At 19.8% G+C, this 20,641-nt stretch overlaps 2 protein-coding genes across 2 annotated transcripts; both read right to left on the bottom strand.

Annotated features, from left to right (window-relative positions):
* Positions 1 to 6,094: 6,094 nt before the first annotated feature.
* On the bottom strand, positions 6,095 to 9,195 carry Bm4904 (Cuticle collagen 7 precursor, putative; the record flags this gene model as incomplete). Its single annotated transcript, XM_043075974.1, has 5 exons — positions 6,095 to 6,234; positions 6,431 to 6,701; positions 6,821 to 7,044; positions 7,147 to 7,240; positions 9,172 to 9,195. 5 exons carry the CDS (start codon positions 9,193 to 9,195, stop codon positions 6,095 to 6,097), a joined length of 753 nt encoding a protein of 250 aa, XP_042931908.1.
* Positions 9,196 to 13,864: 4,669 nt separating this feature from the next.
* Positions 13,865 to 18,401, bottom strand: Bm18083 (Uncharacterized protein; the record flags this gene model as incomplete). Its single annotated transcript, XM_043075973.1, has 7 exons — positions 13,865 to 13,978; positions 14,473 to 14,625; positions 14,872 to 14,987; positions 15,873 to 15,942; positions 16,393 to 16,561; positions 17,458 to 17,534; positions 18,312 to 18,401. The coding sequence occupies 7 exons, from the start codon at positions 18,399 to 18,401 to the stop codon at positions 13,865 to 13,867; spliced, it is 789 nt and encodes a 262-aa protein (XP_042931907.1).
* Positions 18,402 to 20,641: the final 2,240 nt, after the last annotated feature.

The raw sequence follows: 20,641 nt of genomic DNA, 5'->3' as shown, positions 1-20,641 counted from the left end.
TAACAATAGTAGTAATAATAATAAGAGTGTTAATAATAATAATGACAATAGTAACAATAATAATAATAATAAAAATGAAGGAAGAAGCTAATAAGAATAATTTTAAAAACACCAATAATAATAGTAATAATAATAAGTAATAATAATGAAGGTATTAATAATAATGATAATAGCAATAATAATAATGAAAATGACAAAAAAAAAAAAAAAAAACTAATAAGGATGATTATAATGATACCAATAATAATAAGTAATAATAATAAAGCCATTAATAATAATGATAACGATACTACAACAATGATAATAAGAAGTAATAATAATAATGAAAATGACAAAAAAAAAAAAAAAAAAAAACCAATAAGGATAATTTTAATAATACCGATAATAATAATAAGTAATAATAATAAAAGTATTAGTAATAATGATAATACTAATAATAATGATAATGACAATAATAATAATAATAATATTGAAAATGACAATAAAAGCAGGATAGTATGCAAAAAGTATTTTAGGATGACAAAGTTTAGGAAAACTGATGATATTTTAATTCCTCCAATTATATTTCCACCTGTACTGATCCTTCCTCGTCCAGTGTTCCTGTCATTTGCCATGAAAGCTGTGTTTACCTGTAACAGGTAAATCATATATTGCTGTGACAGTTGACAATCTTCTATCCATCTAGCAATAGCCACCATTTTTCCTCTTTCCCTCTCTCTCTCTCTCTCTCTCTCTCTCTTTTATAGCATCGTCCATTTTTATGCATCAATAAAACGATTATCAAACAAATTTTCATTTCAAAATGTCCAAAAAAAAAAAAAAAAAAAAAATTTTTCCACATTTCTTTTCTTTTTTTTCTCTCTCAGTTTTTAAAATTGTTTTCAACCGGTCTTACAGACAAACAAACACACACACATACACATACAAACATACATACTTATACAATTACTACTTTATACTATAATCCTTCTTCTCTCTCTCTCTCTCTTTTTTTTTTTTTTTAAGTTAAAAAGTGAGTGAAATATTTTTGAAATAAAATTTAATAGTTGCAAAAAATTATTTGTTAAATTCTTTTTCTTTTTTCCATAAATAATTTCAACTGTAGAAAAAAAAAAAAAAAAAAAAAAAAGATTAAAAAAGTTTTTTTTTTTTCCTATATGATAATAAATTCAATTTAAAAAACAAAAAATTTGAAACGAAATAAAGTTAAAAAGAAATAAAAAATAATAAATTTTTTTTTTTGCTTTTTTTTTTCACAAAAATATGAAAATTATTGAAGAAAAAAAAGTGAAAATTTCAATAAATACAAAGAAATTAATTTCTATAAAGTAAAAAAGAAATGAAAAATATAATTTCTACTTGCAAAAATGCTAAATTAATTGAAAAAAAAAAAATGAAATTTTCAATAAATACAAAGAAATTATTTTCTACAAATAAAAAATAATAAAAAATATTAAATTTTTTTTTTTTGATTTTTCTGCAAAAATGTGAAAATCATTGCAAAAAAAAATTAAATCTTTTTTTTTTTGAAATTAAAAAAAAAATGGAAGTAAACATGGAAAGAATGTAAAGTAAGCAATGTGAGAAATAAATTGTACCGATCGGTAGCAAATATTAGCAAACAATAAAATAGACATATATATATGTATGGTTGAATGAAGAAATTCTCGACTAAATGGTTTTTTCATTTTTTGGTTGGTGATTAATCAGAATAAACATTGGTTATATTTGTGAAATAAATTAGATTTCTTGAAAATAAAATTTATTTTTTTTTTTTTTTTTTTTGGGGGGGGGGGGCAAATTTTTACTCATATTGGAAATATTTATTAGGGAAAAAAACTAATCGCATATATTAGTATTACTATTATTATTATTATTATTGATAGGAATTAAATCAATCAATGGATGAATCAGATTAGTTATTCACTTACATATGTGTATATTATTTGGTATTAATTTTTTAATGGAATTAATTCTAGGAATTGAATTCGTGAATTCATGAATGAAATGATAAGGAATGATAAGGATGAATGAAATAATAAGAATTAATGAAATGATAGAGAATGATAGGAATGCATGAGATGATAAGGAATGATAAGAATGAATGAGATGATAAGGAATGATAAGAATGAATGGAATGATAGAAGGGTAATTAATTAATATTGCAATGAACGATTAAATGAGTAAATGAAAAAGAAAATTCGATTGAACAGTTATATTATGTATTTGTTATATTATTTGGGTTAAATTTTTTAATGGAATTAATTTTAGGAATTGAATTCATGAATGTATGAAATGATAGAGAATGATGAAAATGAATGAAACGATAAGGAATGATAAGTGATATTGATGATAATATTATTTATTTGTTTACATTATTTGGAATGAATTTTTTAATGGAATTAATTCTAAGAATTGAATTCATGAATTGCTGCAATTGATTTCAAAGGAAGGAATTAGAATTGTAAGCTTTAACTGCGATTAATTTATTCAAAATATAAACAACAAAAATATTTTTTTTTTTTTTTGGTTATTTGAAATAACAAAAATAATTTTGTTTGTATAATTTTTTTAATGTTTAAAAAAAATTTATAGATTAATTTTTATGTAATTGAACTATTATTCATTAAATATGCAGTTAATTCCAATTTAAAATAATTATGAAAAAAAAAAAAAAAACATAATTTTAGATAATTTTAACATAAAAATACTATTCCATTTGTTAAATTATAAACACAACCAAATGATGAGATTTAAAATTTTTGCCTGAAAATAGCGTATCTCATTTTTATCGGATGACGAGATTAAAAATTAAAAATTCAGAAAATAGGACATCACAAATTAGAGTAACGATTAATCTAACCGGAAATGCATTCATTTTCCATATGAGAATTTATTTGTTATTTTATTTCGTTTCAAAGGTTTAATGCTAATGAGTATGAAATTTAAATTATAAATTATAATTTTAATTCTAATAATTATCGTAGTAATATTTTTAAATGAAAAATTATATTATGTTTTTCGCATAACGAATAACAATTTTTTGTTAATAATAAAAATAAATTCAATACTTACTTTCATTTTTATGCTTTTTTTTAGATTGTTTTAATTAAATCTTAACTTACGTTTCATTCACGTTTCTCTCACGTTTCATAGTAACAAATAATTGAACTTTTGAATATTTTATACATTTTTTACAACAATTTGTTGTATAATTTGTGTGGTCTGTTATTGCATAAAAATGTTTTAATGAATTTAATGGTTTAAATTTGTTAATGTATTATGTCACATCATATCATATCATATCGTATCGTACCATATCATATCGTATCGTACCATATCATATCGTATCATATCATATTGTATCGTATCACGTCATATATTATACCATATCATATCATATTGTATTGCATCGTATCACGTGATATACCATATCATATCCTATCGTATCATATGATATACCATATCATATCCTATCGTATCATATTGTATTGTATCGTATCACGTCATATATTATACCATATCATATCCTATCGTATCATATTGTATTGTATCGTATCACGTCATATCATATTATACCATATCATATCATATTGTATTGTATCGTATCACGTCATATCATATTATACCATATCATATCATATTGTATTGTATCGTATCACGTCATATCATATTATACCATATCATATCATATTGTATTGTATCGTATCACGTCATATCATATTATACCATATCATATCATATTGTATTGTATCGTATCACGTCATATCATATTATACCATATCATATCATATTGTATTGTATCGTATCACGTCATATCATATTATACCATATCATATCATATTGTATTGTATCGTATCACGTCATATCATATTATACCATATCATATCATATTGTATTGTATCGTATCACGTCATATCATATTATACCATATCATATCATATTGTATTGTATCGTATCACGTGATATATTATACCATATCATATCCTATCATATCATATTGTATTGTATCGTATCACGTCATATCATATTATACCATATCATATCATATTGTATTGTATCGTATCACGTCATATCATATTATACCATATCATATCATATTGTATTGTATCGTATCACGTCATATCATATTATGCCATATCATATCATATTGTATCGTATCGTATCACGTGATATATTATACCATATCATATCCTATCATATATTGTATTGTATAGTATCAAGTCATATCATATTATACCGTATCATATCATATTGTATCGAATCGTATCGTATCGTATCATATATCATATCATGCATCGTATTGTATCTTATATTGTACCGTATCACATCATATATTGTATCGGATCATACCATATCGTATCGCATTATAAAATACTGTATCGTATCGTACCATATCATATCGTATCATATATCATATCATACCATGTCATATCACATTGCATCGCCTGGCATCATATCATATCGTGTCATATCAGTTGCATACAAACGTTTTAATGTATTTAATGGATTAAATTTGTTGATGTATTATATCGCATCATATCACATCATATCAGTTGCACACAAATGTTTTAATGACTTTAACGGATTAAATTTGCTGATGTATTATATCATATCATATCATATCGTATGTGTTATCAAATGTTATCAAATCTTTGAAACAGCTTAATCTATGCAATAACTTACTTTTTATTTGAATTATAAATTAAAAACTCATTACATTTTCATTACATCTATTACATATGGAAGAAAAAAAAAATTGAATCTTGTTTTTGCTGCATAATCAAATAATTTTATCAGTAATTTTAAAATAATCTGTTTGAGTTACTATTATCATAGTAATAAACTATTTTCTATTCTCAGATTTTGTAATATGATTTAGAAATGAAATAGTTTAATTTCCGGCTAACAATTAATCCCATAACAATTGACCGAAATGAATTGACGCTGTGACATTTGCGCACGAAATGGGGAGGTAAATATACAAAAATGTCCTTCAAAAAGTGCAAATGCATTAAGCAATCGAATAAAGAGTAAAATCTTTTCTTTTTTTTTTTTTTTTTTTTATTTCAATATTTCAATAAAAAAGAAAAAAGAATATAATTACGACGTTTTATTGCTATTTTATAAAATATATCAAAAATAATTTGATTTTTTCTACGAGAATTTCAAAATCATTCAAAAGGAAATATTTTAAAAAAATGATAATTTTTCAACATTAAATTTTGAATAATTTATTTATGAAAGCATCAATTATAAAACTGTATTTGAAATTATATTTGATATATACTTTAGTTTAAATATTTTATATTTGAAATATCAATTATTGAATTATAGTAGTTTTATCTTATTTTATATTTGAAATCAATTTTTTTTTATTTATAATATATAGTATTTTAATATTTTGTAATTTATTGCAAGAGAAATTAGCAATTACTCAATTATTAATTAAATATTTTTTAACAAATTAAATATTATTTAACATTTAATTTATAATATTTAACAAAAATTAAATATTATTTAACAAATTAAATTCAATCATTTGTTTGTTGTGCAATAATTTTTCGTTTTATTATATACTTAAAATTGATTATATACTTTTTTGTTTTTATTAAATACTTAAATCACTAATAATATAAAATTTTTAACTTTTGAAAATAAAAAAAAGCAAATTACTGTGTTAGAAGATAAAAGCAGATAGAGTAGTTTTTTTTTTTACTAATTAAATATTATTTAATAATTAATTTCTTTTATTATTCCTTTTTGGCTATTTTTTCTTTGTTTTTTGTTTTTCTTTTTTCAATTAAAAATTTTCAAATATTTACATTTAAAAAAAAAAAAAAAACAATTCTTTATTATTACTCTAAAAATATGTAATGAAAGTATATATTGTTGAATTATTTAACTTTTCCTTTATACCTTTAAATTTAACTTCAGCGTCTTCTAATAATAAGTAATAATAATAAGCTTTTAATAATAAGTACTTTTGCGGTCTTTTAATAATAAGTAAGTAAACGTAAGTGACGTGTGCTAATCTTTAATCAATTGATTAACAATCATTTTATTACAATATGGTATAACTGTGTTGGTTTTTTCACAATTTTCTTGATGTGGTAGCTGCTACTTTAACAACTTTTCTTGTACGTCGATGTGGACACGGACAATATCCAGCATCTTCACCTGGTGAACCAACAAAACCAGGTGCACCAACACCACCAGCATAACCACGTTGTCCTGAATGGTGTAATTTTATTTTTTATTTACTGATAATTATGATAAAAATTTAATAATGCTTAAAAGTATTTAAAGAAAATTACTAGTTAGAGAAAAATTACGTACGCTTACTTTACTTACTGGTAATGTATATGGCTAGTAAAATTATTATAAGTAAAGTTAATTTCTTCTGGAAAAGACTATGAAAAAAACTGACCTGGTTGTCCAACATCTCCTTGTGGTCCCACTGCACCTTGTGTACCAGGATTTCCTGCATTTCCTGGCGGACCCATGAAACCTTTAGGTCCAATTTGACCACGTGGACCTGGTTCACCTGATGCACCCGGTAGGCCACGGACTCCTTCTCGACCTGGTGCTCCGACTGGTCCATCTTTACCAATTGGTCCTGGTTCACCTCTTTCACCCGGTGATCCAAGTTGACCAGGTTGACCTGGATGACCTGGTAGGCCATCATTTCCAGGTGCACCCTGTAAACAATGTTTTTTTTTTTTTTTGTATAAAAATGTTAAAGTTTTCGATTTGAGCTACAATTTAAAATTTACCTGAAATGTGAAATTGAATAAAATAAATCAAGTAACTAAAATACCTGTGTTCCCGGTGAACCAGGTGCTCCTGGATAACCCATATGACCAGCTGGTCCTGGAGGACATACCCGACATGAACCATAATCTTTCAATGGCTCAATTGGTACAGCAATTCCCGGAAGACCAGGTTCACCTGGTGGACCTGGTTGACCAGGCATACCATCCATTCCATCCATACCTGGTCTACCTGGTGGACCTGGTGGACATCGATTCGACGTATCACAGTCTATAAACAACTGATCAATTAACTTATTCATTTAAATTAAATTCAAAAAAAAAACTTTAAAGTTTTTTTTTGAAATATAAATTTTTTTCACGAGAAACTTACTGCATTTCGGTTCCGGTTTTACCTGACGAACCAAACGTTTTTGTTTTATTGGTTGCATTAGCCGTGCTTCTTGTAATTCGATCCATGTTTGATCCTATAAAAAAAATTTTTTTTTTATCATAAAAATATCAAAAATATTTTTTTGAATAATCATTTTTAAATATAATTTTTTATAGCTTATTTTGCTGATTGATTATTAAATTTCAAATATAATTTTATAGCTTAATATTAATTAGTAATTATAGTTATAATAATTATTAATTTTACTGCTTATATTGATAAAAAACTTTTTTTTTTTTGTTTCTTCATTTTTTAATTGTCTAATAGAACATTATCTAATAATTAATTATTTTGTTTAAATTCTTTTCTTTTTTTATGTTTTAATTTTTTGATAATTAATTATTAATTATCTTTCGAATAATTATTTTTTATTTTTTTAATTGTCTAATAATTAATTATTTTTTTAATTGTTTAATAATTAATCATTAATCATTTTTCTAACTTTCTGAAATATTCATATAGCTTATTTCCTTTTTTTTTTTTTTAAGAAATGAAAAATTTGGCTTTTTCTGAGGTATTTTCGAAATTAATGAATGGAAAAATAGTAAAAACTAGTAAAAAGTAAAAGATTATTTAAAAAAAAAATAGTGAAAAGACAGTACAAAAGTAAAAAAGAAATAATAAAGTAGTAATAATTAATAAACTATAACTTCTTTGATTTATAAGATTATTTCAAATCTAACATTTAAAAATTATTTAGGCTAAGTTAATATGAACATTATTTATTCTATTATTATTCTTATTATTATTATTAATTTTACTAACTTTAAATTTAAATCAAAATGCAAATACTTTTGCAGCAACTCAAATACAATCGAATAATTGTAAGTTTTTGAATAGTTTTCAAATTTCATAAAAATTTTTCTAAATAGCTCTTCTATTTTTTTTTTATTTTTTTTTTTTTATTCATTTTAATTATTTTCAGATTTAATTATTCATTAATATAGGCTGCAAAATTATATTTAAAATTTAATATTCAAATTTAATTATTTAAAATTATATTTAAAATTTAACATTCAGATTTAATTATTTATTAATACAAACTGTAAAATTATATTTAAAATTTAATATTCAGATTCAATTATCATTATTATAAGCTGTAAAATTGTGTTTTAAATTTAATATTAAGATTTAATTATTTATTAAAGCAAACTGTTAAATTTAACATTCAGATTTAATTATTTATTAATGCAAACTGTAAAATTATATTTTAAATTTAATATTTGGATTTAATTTTAATTAATTTAGCATAGCATTAATTTGTTTTAAATAATTTCTCCTTGTTATTATTATTATTGTTTTGTGCTAAAAAAAAAAGATTTAAAAATGTGAAATTAGTCAAAAACCACAAAAGAAAATCTTTTATAGCAAAAAACTATCCATTTATTAAGTTATTAAATTTTAAAATTGAAATTTTTAAATTATTTTTTTTTTTAAATATTAAAAGTAAATTTTCACCAACAATAATAATAAGTAGTAAAAATTCCTATATTAAAATTAAATTTTCACCACCGACAACAACAATAAGTAATAAAAATGCATCAATCAAAAATTCAGCACAATTTTTTTTTTTTTTTTTAATTTTGAAAAACTTTTTTTTTTAAAAAAAAAATTTCAAAAATGATTTAATCATACAATACTTACTCGCATTGTATTCATGAATTTTTTTTTTTTTTTCTTTTCAACTTCAAATTTAAATTTATGCATAATTTCATTTCTATATTATTATTAATTCTAGTAAAATTTGAAAAATATTTTTCGGATAATTTGCTGGCAATTAATTTAAATTTTGTAAATATGTTAATAGGTCAGGTCAATATGATCAGGTCAAACAATTTTTTATGATTCATTGAATCAAAATGAATGAGAAAAAGGAATGAATTTAAAAGATTGAAAAAATTGATTTCAAAAAAAAAAAAAAATTAAAAAAATTGAAAATTTAATTTAAATTGAAATTAAACTTACTTGCATAATCATAAATTCATCCATTCCTATGGTTAATTTATATTTTAGCATTGTAATAGAACCAAAAAATTGATGAATTTGTGTAAAAATAAATGTTATTGTAATAATTGAAGTAATTATAGCCGAAAAAGCTGCTAATTTAATTTTAGTCATAATTATTTGACTGTGGAAATTATTGAAATGTAATATCGTCCAATAAATACTGAAATTGAAACTTTGGTATTAAAAATTAAATTGATTAATTAAGTTAGCTTTGTACAATTATATTGAAATAATAAATACAAGGAAAGAAATAGATGTAAATATCAAATTAAAAAGCAAAAATTAATTTAACATAAAGATGTAAAAGATTAAATTGAAAAAGGTAAATAATTTATTTATCGTCCAATAAATACTGAAATTGAAATTTTGGTATTAAAAATTAAATTGATTAATTAAGTTAGCTTTGTATAATTATATATTGAAATAATAAATTTGTCAATGATTTGAGAAAAGAAAAATTAGATGCGAAACATCAAATTAAAAAGCAAAAATTAATTTAACATAAAGATGTAAAAGATCAAATTAAAAAATAAGATGAAATTAAAAGGAAAGAATTAATTTACCGTCCAAAAAAAAAGTACTGAAAATGAACATTTTAGGTATTTAAATAAAAATTAATTAATTAATTAAGTTAGCTGTGAATAAATATATATTGAAATAATAAATTTGTCAATCATTTAAGAGAGAAAAAATTGGATGTGAAACATCAAATTAAAGATTAAGAATTAATTTATCGTTCAACAAATACTGAAATTAAAATTTTGGTATTAAAATTAAATTGATTACTTAAGTTAGCTTTGTATAATTATATATTGAAATAATAAATACAAGGAAAGAAATAGATGTAAATATCAAATTAAAAAAATAAAAATAAATTTCACATAAAGGTGTAAAAGATTAAATTGAAAAAGGTAAGTATTTTATTTATCGTCCAATAAATACTGAAAATAGATATTTTGGGTATTAAAATAAAATTAATTAATTAATTAATTTAACATAAAGATATAAAAGATCAAATTAAAAAGTAAGAAAGATAAAATTAAAAGGTAAGAATTAATTTATCGTCGGAAAAAAAAATATTGAAAATGAAAATTTTGAGTATTTAAATAAAAATTAATTGATTAATTAAGTTAGCTTTGTATGATTGTATATTGAAATAATAAATTTGTCAATGATACAAGAAAAGAAGGTAAAAGTAAAACATCAAATTATAAAATAGGAATTAATTTAGCGTAAAAGTATAAAATATCCAATTAAAAAATAAAAATTAATTTAATATAAAGGTGCAAAATATCAAATTAAAAAATAAAAATAAATTTTAATTAATTACAAATTAATTTAACATATAGTTTTTAACATACAAAAAATCTGACACATAAACTTTTCCACATTGAAATTTATTATAACAAATCGATTACAGTTAAAGTAAATTAAAGTAAGTCGAATAATTCTTATTTAATCATTAATACATTTTTATTTAGTTGTAAATAAACTTTAATGCTATTAAATACAAATTTTGTAAAAAATTTTGTATTTGAAGAAAAAAATGAGAAAAAAAGATTTGAATTTTTCAAAAAAGCATACAATAAATGTTAGCTAAGTAATTTAACAAAAGTTAATTCACTAAATTAATTTAATAACTCTCATTTAAACTAAACAAAATTTAAACATTTAAAATTTTTTGCTAATTTTATTAAAGATTTGTTAATAAAAAACGATAAGCTAACTAAAACTTTTTGCTAAGTAATTTAACAAAAAGTTAATTTACCAAACTATTAAGCCAAATTATTACTAAACTACTAAAAGTATACTAATAAATGCTAATTCAAACCAAACAAAATTTAAACATTTAAAATTTTTTTATCAATTTGATTAAAAGATTTAATAAAAAAAAAAAAAGAAAAAACGATAAGCTAATTAAAACTTTGTGCTAAGTAATTTAACAAAAGTTAATTTACTAAACTATTAAGCCAAATTATTACTAAACTATTGCAAGTATACTAATAAATGCTAATTAATTTAGTAAATCTCATTTAAACTAAAATAAAGAATAAACATTTAAAATTTTTTGTTAATTTAAATTAAAGATTTAATAAAAAAAAAAAGAAAGATAAAATAATTAAAACTTTAAGTAATTTAATACCAATAATAATAAGATATGAATAATTTGAATAAATGATTCAATTGTTTGATGTAATATGGCAGCTTTTATATATGAAAGAATGGATATAGGAATATGGTACCAGTTGTCACATGATAATTATACCGGTATTAAAATGGTTGTAATGGTGACAGCAAAATGGTATTGGTGACATTAATGAGGGAACGGATTAATCGGTCGAATGTATATTCCGGTTTTTGCTATGGCATTTCGATACATACTCAAAATTTATTGAAAGAGGAAGAATGAGAAGAAGGAGAAGGAGAAGAAAGAAATGACAAATTAGATAGATGACAAAATTGAAGAATTTAAATTTAATAATTATTTAAAAACTTGTTATTTCATATATTATTCCTAATTTTTATTTTATCTGATAAAAAGAATTTGAAATGGACAGAAGAGAGAGAGAGAGAGAGAGAGAGAGAGAGAGAGAAGGAGGAAGGAATAAAAACAAATAAACAAGTTTAAAAAAAAAAATAAACAAACAAAAGAAAATCTTTAAAAACTTGTTATTTCATATTAGTTCTAATTTTTATTTTCTTATACTATCAGATAAAAAGAATTTGAGAGAGAGAGAGAGAGAGAGAGGGAGGAAAAAAAATAAACAAGTTAAAAAAAAGATAAACAAACAATGACAATTCATTTTGTTTAAATTTAACTTTTTTTTTTCTCTTTCTCTTTCTCTCTCTCTCCCTCTCTTTGTTATCTTTGTTAATTATCTTAACAAATGGATGTTAAATTTGAATGAAAAATTAAAAATAAAAAAAAAAATTTTTTTTTTATTTGTACTATTAAATTATTAATTGTATTTTGCTCTAATTTCTACTTTTTTTCTTCCTTTTAAAAAAATTTATTTCGTTTTTCTTTTTTTTTTTTTTATGAATTAAAAAATTTTTTAGTACCAGTTTTGATTGTTTATTTTTCTTCTGAAAAATGAAATAATTCCTTTTAAATATTCCTCTTTTTTACTTTTTCTTAAAAAAAATTAAATTTTAATTTTTTTTCTTTTTTTTTCAATAAAAATTTCATTATTCTTAATTTTATATTAAATATACTCCAATGGAATTAATGTTTATTTGTTGAGAAAAAAAAAAGAAAAATGTTTTAGAGATGTATGAGAAGTAAAAATATTTTTTTTTTAAATTTTTTTAAAAAAAAAAAAAACATTTTGTAAAAATATTTTATAAAATATAAAAATGCATTATCACAAGGAAAATTATCGCTCTTTTTTTTTTTGTTTGTTTTTATTTTCTCTGCTAGAATAATTAAAATTAATAATTATACTTGGTGATAAACTGTAAATCTAAAAATGAAATGAAAGTAAAAAGTAAAATTAAAGTAAAATGAATGCTACATTTAATTTCAAAATTTGAAGTAAAATTTTTCTAACCTTAATTAGATGCATTTTTTTTTTCTAACTTTCTAATTACATTGGATGAAATTTAATTGAATATTACTTTCATTTCAATTTTATAAATTCATTTATTCAAAGTGAAAAAAGAAAAAATTTTTTGAATGAAATTTTGATAATTAATAAATAAAAAAAAAAAAAAAAAACTTAAATATAAAACAAAATTCTAAAAAAGAAAAATAAAATATTGGTTTACAGTTTATTTTATACCAATTATTCAAATATTGAAATATTATGAATAAATTTCATATCAAAATATTTGATTAATAATGAAATTTGCTAAAAATAAAGTTATTGAGAATTGCCTAAAATATTTTAATTCTATCCTAAAAAATTTTAATTATAATATTTCAATTTATTAATCAATTATTAATCGAGAAACTTTTAAATGATTGAATAATATGTGTGGCGCAAATTGACATAATGAACAACATGAATTTAAATATTGGAATAGTATGAATAAATTTTATATCAAAATATTTGATTAAAAATGAAATTTTCTAAAATTAAACTTATTGAGGATATGAATTAAAAATTTAAATATTGTTATTTTATTAATCAATTATTAATCAAGAAACTTCCAATTGATTGGGCAATATGTGGCGCAAGCTGTCATAACGATTAACAATATGAATTTAAATATTGGAATATTATGAATAAATTTGATATCAAAATATTGAGAATATGAATTTAAATATTTTTATTTTATTAATTAATAAATTTTTTATTAGCCAATTACTATCTATAAACTTTCAAGTGATTGAATAATATGTGGCGCAAATTGTCAAAACGAATAACAATATGAATTTAAATATTGAAATATTATTTTTTTTTTTACATCAAAATAATTGATTAATAATAGAGTTTGCTAAAAATAAACTTGCTGAGAATATGAATTTAAAATTTAAATTTTGTTACTTTATTAATTGATCAATTTTTTATTAGCCAATTACTAATCAATAAACTTTCAAATGATTGAATAAATATGTGTGGCGCAAATTGTCATAATAAATAACAATATGAATTTATTCAAAGAAACAAATTAGCTAATATGCTAATAATTAATGAAATATTATTGTTTATTGTTGACGAGGATTTGTAACTGTCACAGTCGGTGGTATTTTCATTAGTGGCAAATGCTCTTCAAGCAATAAATTTGCATTTTGATGAAAATTTCCAAGCGTTTCAAAATACTGCAAACAGTACCATTTAAATTTTATTTTAAAATAAATAAACTGAAATTTCAAATATTTTAAAAAAAAAATTTCATTTTAAATTCTAACAATAATTGACTAAGTAAATGTTGAAACAATTAATATTCATTCATTAATTTCATCAAAAATTATTTTTTTTTTTAGAGGAAAAATGAAAAATAAACTAATAATTAATTTTAATTATAAAAGAAAATAGAAAGCTAATTTAAATTTACTAAATTTTAAAAATAGAAAAGAAAAAATTGGAGGAAAAATGAAAAATAAACTAATAATTAATTTTAATTAAAAATGATAATAAAAAACTAATTTAACTTATACTAAATTTTAAAAATAGAAAAGAAAAAATTGGAGGAAAAATGAAAAATAAACTAATAATTAATTTTAATTAAAAAAGAAAATAGAAAGCTAATTTGAATTTTAAAAATAGAAAAGAAAAAATTAACAAATAATTTTTCCAATAGCTAAAAGTATACATCAAATAATTCCTTCTGATGTTCCTCTTTATCCGCGGGTAAATGTTCGGGAAATGCTGCAACACGGGCAGCTTGTTGATCAAATTCTCTTACCATACGTTCGTAATATTTTCCCTTTTCCTCAACCATTTCTGTTGTTCGTGCATGTTTAAGCTTTAAATAAATTAAAATAAAAAAAAAAAAATTTTTTTATTTTAATTTATTTAAAAAAAACAACAAAACAAAATAAAAGAAAGTTAATATAAAATCAAATATTAAACAATATAAATAAAAGAAAAAAATTGCAAATCTTAAAAATTCTAAATTTCAATTATTTGTCAACAAAAAAAAAAAAATTTAAATTGTTGACAAAAAAAAAAAAAAAAAATTTAAATAAAAATTTTGAATAAAAATATAAACATCATGTCGAGCTGCATCCATCGTATCGCGTGCTTGCATTAATTTTTTTTGTGCTTCAGTCATTGCTAATTTCTCGTGTGTCACAAATTGTCGCATTTTATGAATTGATCGACGACCTAAAAAAAAAAAAAATTAACTTTTTTAAATTTATAAAATTATTCAAAGAAATAATTTAGAAATTATAAAATAAAATCAGAAAATTTTTAAAATAAATTATTAAATTTGATAAATTTGTACCTAAATTTATCTTATCATAATTATATTTTTAGCTAAATTAAATTAAGCTTGAATTATTTTCCAGAAATTAAAAATTTTAATATATAATTTAAAAAAAAAATAAAAAAAAAGAGGAAGGAAGGCTTATTATATAAATTAGCTAAAATTTTACATCAAATAAAGCTAACAGACGGTTAAAATTTTAATTAATTTAATAATTATTTAAAAAAAAAAAAAAAAAAAACGAAAATGTAAAAAAAAGTTGAAATTATTAATATTATTTGAGGATAACTTTCCAGAAATTAAAAATTGAATATGTAATTTAAAAAAAAAAAAAGAAAGGAATGCTTATCGTATTAATTAGCTAAAATGTTTTTTGTAAAATTAATAGGTTGCTAACAAAGCTAATAGATTGTTAAATTTTTAATTAAATTTAATAACCATTTTCAAAAAAAAAAAAAAAAAAAAAAAAAAAAAAATAGAAGTAAAAAACATTGAAATTAATAAATAATAAAATAATAATATTATGTAAATTTGTTAAAAATTAATATTAAAATATTAATTAATAATATTATTAATTGAGAATATTTTTCCAGAATTAAAAATTTTAAATTTTAATTTAAAAAAAAGAAATTATTGTATTACTTATCATATTAATTAACTAAAATTTTATATCAAATAAAGCTAACAGATTGTTAAAATTTTAATTAAATTAAATAATTATTTTTTTTTTTAAAAAAAAGAAAAAGTAAAAAATATTAAAATTAATAATATTATTTGAAAACCTTTAGATTGCATTTCTCGATTCATTATTGCTAAACGTTTAACAACTGCTTCAGCTTCAGTTAATGAAACCTAAAATTAAAACTAATGCAAAAATTTCAATTAAATCTTTTTCTGTCTAAATTTTTTTTTTTTTTTCAAATCTAATTTTACTTAATTTTTGCTTTAATATTAACTTAATAACTAAAATTACATTTGTTATAATTTAATTTAATAGATAGTAATCATCGCAAAAGTAATCATTCAAGTTTAATAAATCAAAAAAATAAAAGGAAAAGAAAAGTAAAAATAAATTATAAACTTATGAAAATCAATGTATTTGATTAGTACTAAAAATAAATAAATCAAATTTAATAATTATTTAATTATTAAATTAATTAATATTAATTTGTGCTCAAATTTTGAAAATTAATGTTTAAAAGAGATTTTTGCTTTCTTTCTTTTAACACTTTAGAAATAATTAAAAAAAAAAATTTTAAACAATTTATAGCTTAGTATTCTGGATTTTATTTTCCGAATTACCTGAGCATTTTCAGGATGAAATGATCGGAAAGCATTAATATTTTGTGCAAATATCTCATACGGATCCGTTTTCTCGCTACATTCAATATTTCCACTCCGTAAAACTGTCTCATCGTTTTGCAGGACAATTTCTAATCGATCAACTAACTTATCAACATCTTCTTGATATCTGTAAATTTATCATTTCTTAACAAAAAGCTTTTCTCTGTCCCTCTCTCTCTCTCTCCCTCTCTCTCTTTTTTTTTAAAAAGGAAAAACTGTCTAATTTTAAATTTAAAATAAATCAATAATTATGATTAATTGATAAGTGCAAAATGAGAAATTGTTCAATTATCAATAAAAGAATGAATTTGAAAGAGATAAATTTAATAATATTTTATTTTATTTTTTATTTTAATTTTATCTTAAAAAATTTTTTTATAATCATTTTTTGGTTCAATAATAACAATAATAAATTCATATGTAATTAATGGATCTTTCTTAACTGATAAAAGAATGAAAATTTTATTTTTAAAAATTGAAAGTAATAAATTTGAAATAATTTTATAACTAAAAATAATAATTAGTTTTTCATTTAAAAAATTATCCAAAAAAAATAAAAAAGAAAAAAAAAAATGGAGATGAATTTGAAAAATTTTCAATTTATAATTTATTATTTGTTTCATTTTCTTAACAGATAAAAAGATAAATGTTGAAAATTTCATTTTAAAAAATTTTTTTATATTTATTTTTTGGTTCAATAATAGTAACAATAATAATAATAATAATAAATTCAGAATTAATTAATGGATCTTTCTTAAACAGATAAATGTTCCTTGATGAAAATTTCATTTTTAAAAAATTTTTCACATTTATTTTTCGGTTAAATAATAATAATAATAAATTCATAATAAGGTAATTATTATAATTAATTAAGTAATTAGTGAATCTTTCTTAACAGATAAAAGATCAATGATAAATTTTGTTTTTTTTTAAAAATTTTTCACATTTATTTTTTGGATCAATAATAATAATAAATTCATAATAAAGTAATTATTATAATAAAGTAAATAATTAATAACTAACTTGTAATATTTTTCAATTTCAGTAACAAATTCAGGTGCTAAACGTGTCTGCTCAACAATTCCCATACGTTCACCTACCTAAAATTAATTTATTAATTTATTAAAAAAGAAAAAAAAGTAATTTCTCAAAATTTTTTTAAACTATTACAATTAGTTAATTAAACAATAAAAACTTTCAAATAAACTTAAATTTTGACAAAAACAAATTTTTCAAGTAACTTAAATTTAATAAAATTAATTTTTCAAATAACTTAAATTTGACAAAAAAAATTTCTCAAATAACTTAAATTTAATAAAATAAATCTTTCAAATAAGTTTGACAAGACAAATTTTTCAAATATCTTAAATTTAATAAAATTAATCTTTCAAATAACTAAAATTTGACAAAATAAATCTTCCAAATAACTTAAATTTAAGAAATTAAATCATTCAATTATTTTAAAATTGACAAAACAAATCTTTCAAATAACTTAAATTTGACAAAATAAATCTTTCAAATAACTTAAATTTAATTAGTTAAATTACTTAAAACTAATAACAAACAACTATTCGTTAATGGTTAATCCCCTTTTATTTCAATTTTAGCATTTAAATTATCATTTCAAATTAATCTTTGATCATTTTTCATTTTAATTATTCTCTTTTTTCATTTTTCAACTTTTTTTTTTTATGAATACTAACAAAATTAAAATATACTTAGAATAAAATTTGTTTCATTAATCAAATAACCTTCTATTCAATTAAATCTAACAATTTTTTTCTTTTGCATTTTCTCTCTTTCTCTCTCTCCCTCTCGTTTTTCTCTCTCTTTCTTTTTTTTTAAGAAACTAATTTAAATTAAAAGCTAGAATAAACCTTAAAGAAAAGCTTTCCAACTGGTCCACGTTTTTTCCTCTTCTCACATTCATCATCACCAATAGCAGAAGGTATTCCAGATTCTTCCATTTCTTGCTCCTTTTTTGTTTTTAAACCAATTTACAATCAGTAAACAGATAACAATGAATTATTTATCAAATTTGAATTTATATTTATAAGTGATTTTTTTTTTTTTTTTTGAAAAATTTTAAAATAAAATTAAATTATGAATTTGGTTTGGTCAAATTATTGTAAATGCATTGCAAATTCACATTAAGTACACTATTAAACTTAATAATTTAATATGATAACCAATTTTTTTAAATTATTAATTATTTTTTAAAAAAAAAATCTAAAACTTGCTGTTTTTTTTTAATATAATTTATATGATTAATTAACCTAAGAGGTATATATAATTATATAATTAATTAAAAGTATATGAAATTAATTAAACTTTTTAATTTAATATAATAATCAATTTCTTTAAATTATGAATTAATCTTAAAAAATTAAATAAAACTAAAATCTGATATTTTTTTATATAATTATTTTTTTAATATATTTTTTAAATATAATTATAATTAATTAACCTATGAGCTATATATTATTATATAATTATTTAAAAATATGTATATAATTATTTAATCTGGGAGATAATATCAAAAGTTGTTTCCGAAACTATAATGTAAATTCTATTGTTAAATTTAATGATGGATTAAAAAAATTTTTTTTTTGAAATATTTATTGTAAAATTTAAAATTAAGTTATAATTTCTTACATTACTTATTGTAATTGAAAAATATTTAAACTAATAAATTATTAATTAAATGATAAGAATTTTAAATTGCTAAAAAAATGGCTTACATAGAAATTATTTTTTTTTCAATTTTTTCTGCCATTTTTTTTTTTTGTTTTTATTTATTTATTTACTTTTTAACACCAATTTCTTCAATTTAGGTTACCATTTCCCCTAGTAATAACAGAAAATTAAAAAAAAAAAAGTTAACAATTATCTTTTTTTTATCAAATAACTTAGGGAAAAATTAAACTAAAATTGAAAAAATGAATTAAAGTTCTCTTTGTCATTTTTCATAAATTTATTTTTAAATGTTTTTTTATTCTTCTTTCTTTCTCTCTCCCTCTCTCTCTCTCTCTCGCTCTTTGTCCCTCTCTTTCTGTACAAATATTTGCATTAAAAAAGTTTTTTTCTTGTAAAAAAAATATCTACATATCAATAAAATTGAAATATAATTGAATTGTGACAAGTGTTCTATTTATTTTTTTATTGAAATTATCGATCATTCAAAAAAAAAAAAAATTTTTTTTAAAAATTGCTTTAAATTTTTTTTTAAGAAAAATAAATTTTACATCGAATGACAAAAACTGATCATTTAAAAGATAGAAAAATATATAATATTTTAGATCAAACAATTGACCGTATTGCTTTTTTCCAATATGAAATTTACTATACTTTTAATAACTTTTTGTTTTCTTTTATTTCTAGTTCAATCTTTTTTGTTTTAATCAAATTATTTGAAAAGTTTTTTTATAATTTTAAACGATTCCTATTGTTTGTTATTTTAAAAATTTTGAAATGAAGTAATTAATTTTAAAAAATTGTCATGTTTGGTTTCTTTTTCTTTTTTGAAATAAACATTTTTTAGTTAATATTAAATGTTAGAAAAAAGGAATCAAATTTTATTTGATGCATTCAATTTGTTTAATTTACGAAAAGTTTTCCGTATAAATTTTACAAAATTAAAATTTATAAAAAATATTTTGTTAATATTTATTAAATTTATCATTAAAATTGATAAATAATATAGTAACTGTTGAAAATTGCGTTTTTTTTTTTTTTTTTTTTTTAACTCAAACTATTAGCAATTGATGAAAAAATGAAAATATTAAATTATAAATTTTTTTTAAAAAAAAAAAAGTTAAACTTGCAATTTTCATTTTTATTAAAATTATGCAACAAAGTTTTTTTTTTTTTTTTTTTTTTTTTTCAAAATGTTAGACTTTGTTGAGTTTATTTTGTGGGATAAACAATGAAATATTTTCTTCTTTTTTGAAATTTTCAATAGAAATTCTTTCTTCATTTTCAATTTGTTGCAAATTTTTTGTCTGTGATTTAAACTAATTTTCTTAAACACACACACACACATACATAGACATACGCAGACATGCACACACATACTCACATACATGCTTACATCATATATACATGGTTCACATGCAAACATACAGACATACATATATATACATAAATATACTTGTACACATACATACACATACACAATGCACATGTGCTTACGTAGATCATACACATA

The sequence above is a fragment of the Brugia malayi genome, assembly GCF_000002995.4.
Source record: "Brugia malayi strain FR3 genome assembly, contig: Bm_v4_ChrX_scaffold_001, whole genome shotgun sequence".
NCBI classification, from domain to species: Eukaryota; Metazoa; Nematoda; class Chromadorea; order Rhabditida; family Onchocercidae; genus Brugia; species Brugia malayi.
Note: the sequence above shows the minus strand (reverse complement) of the source record. Positions and strands in the feature narration are given on the sequence as shown.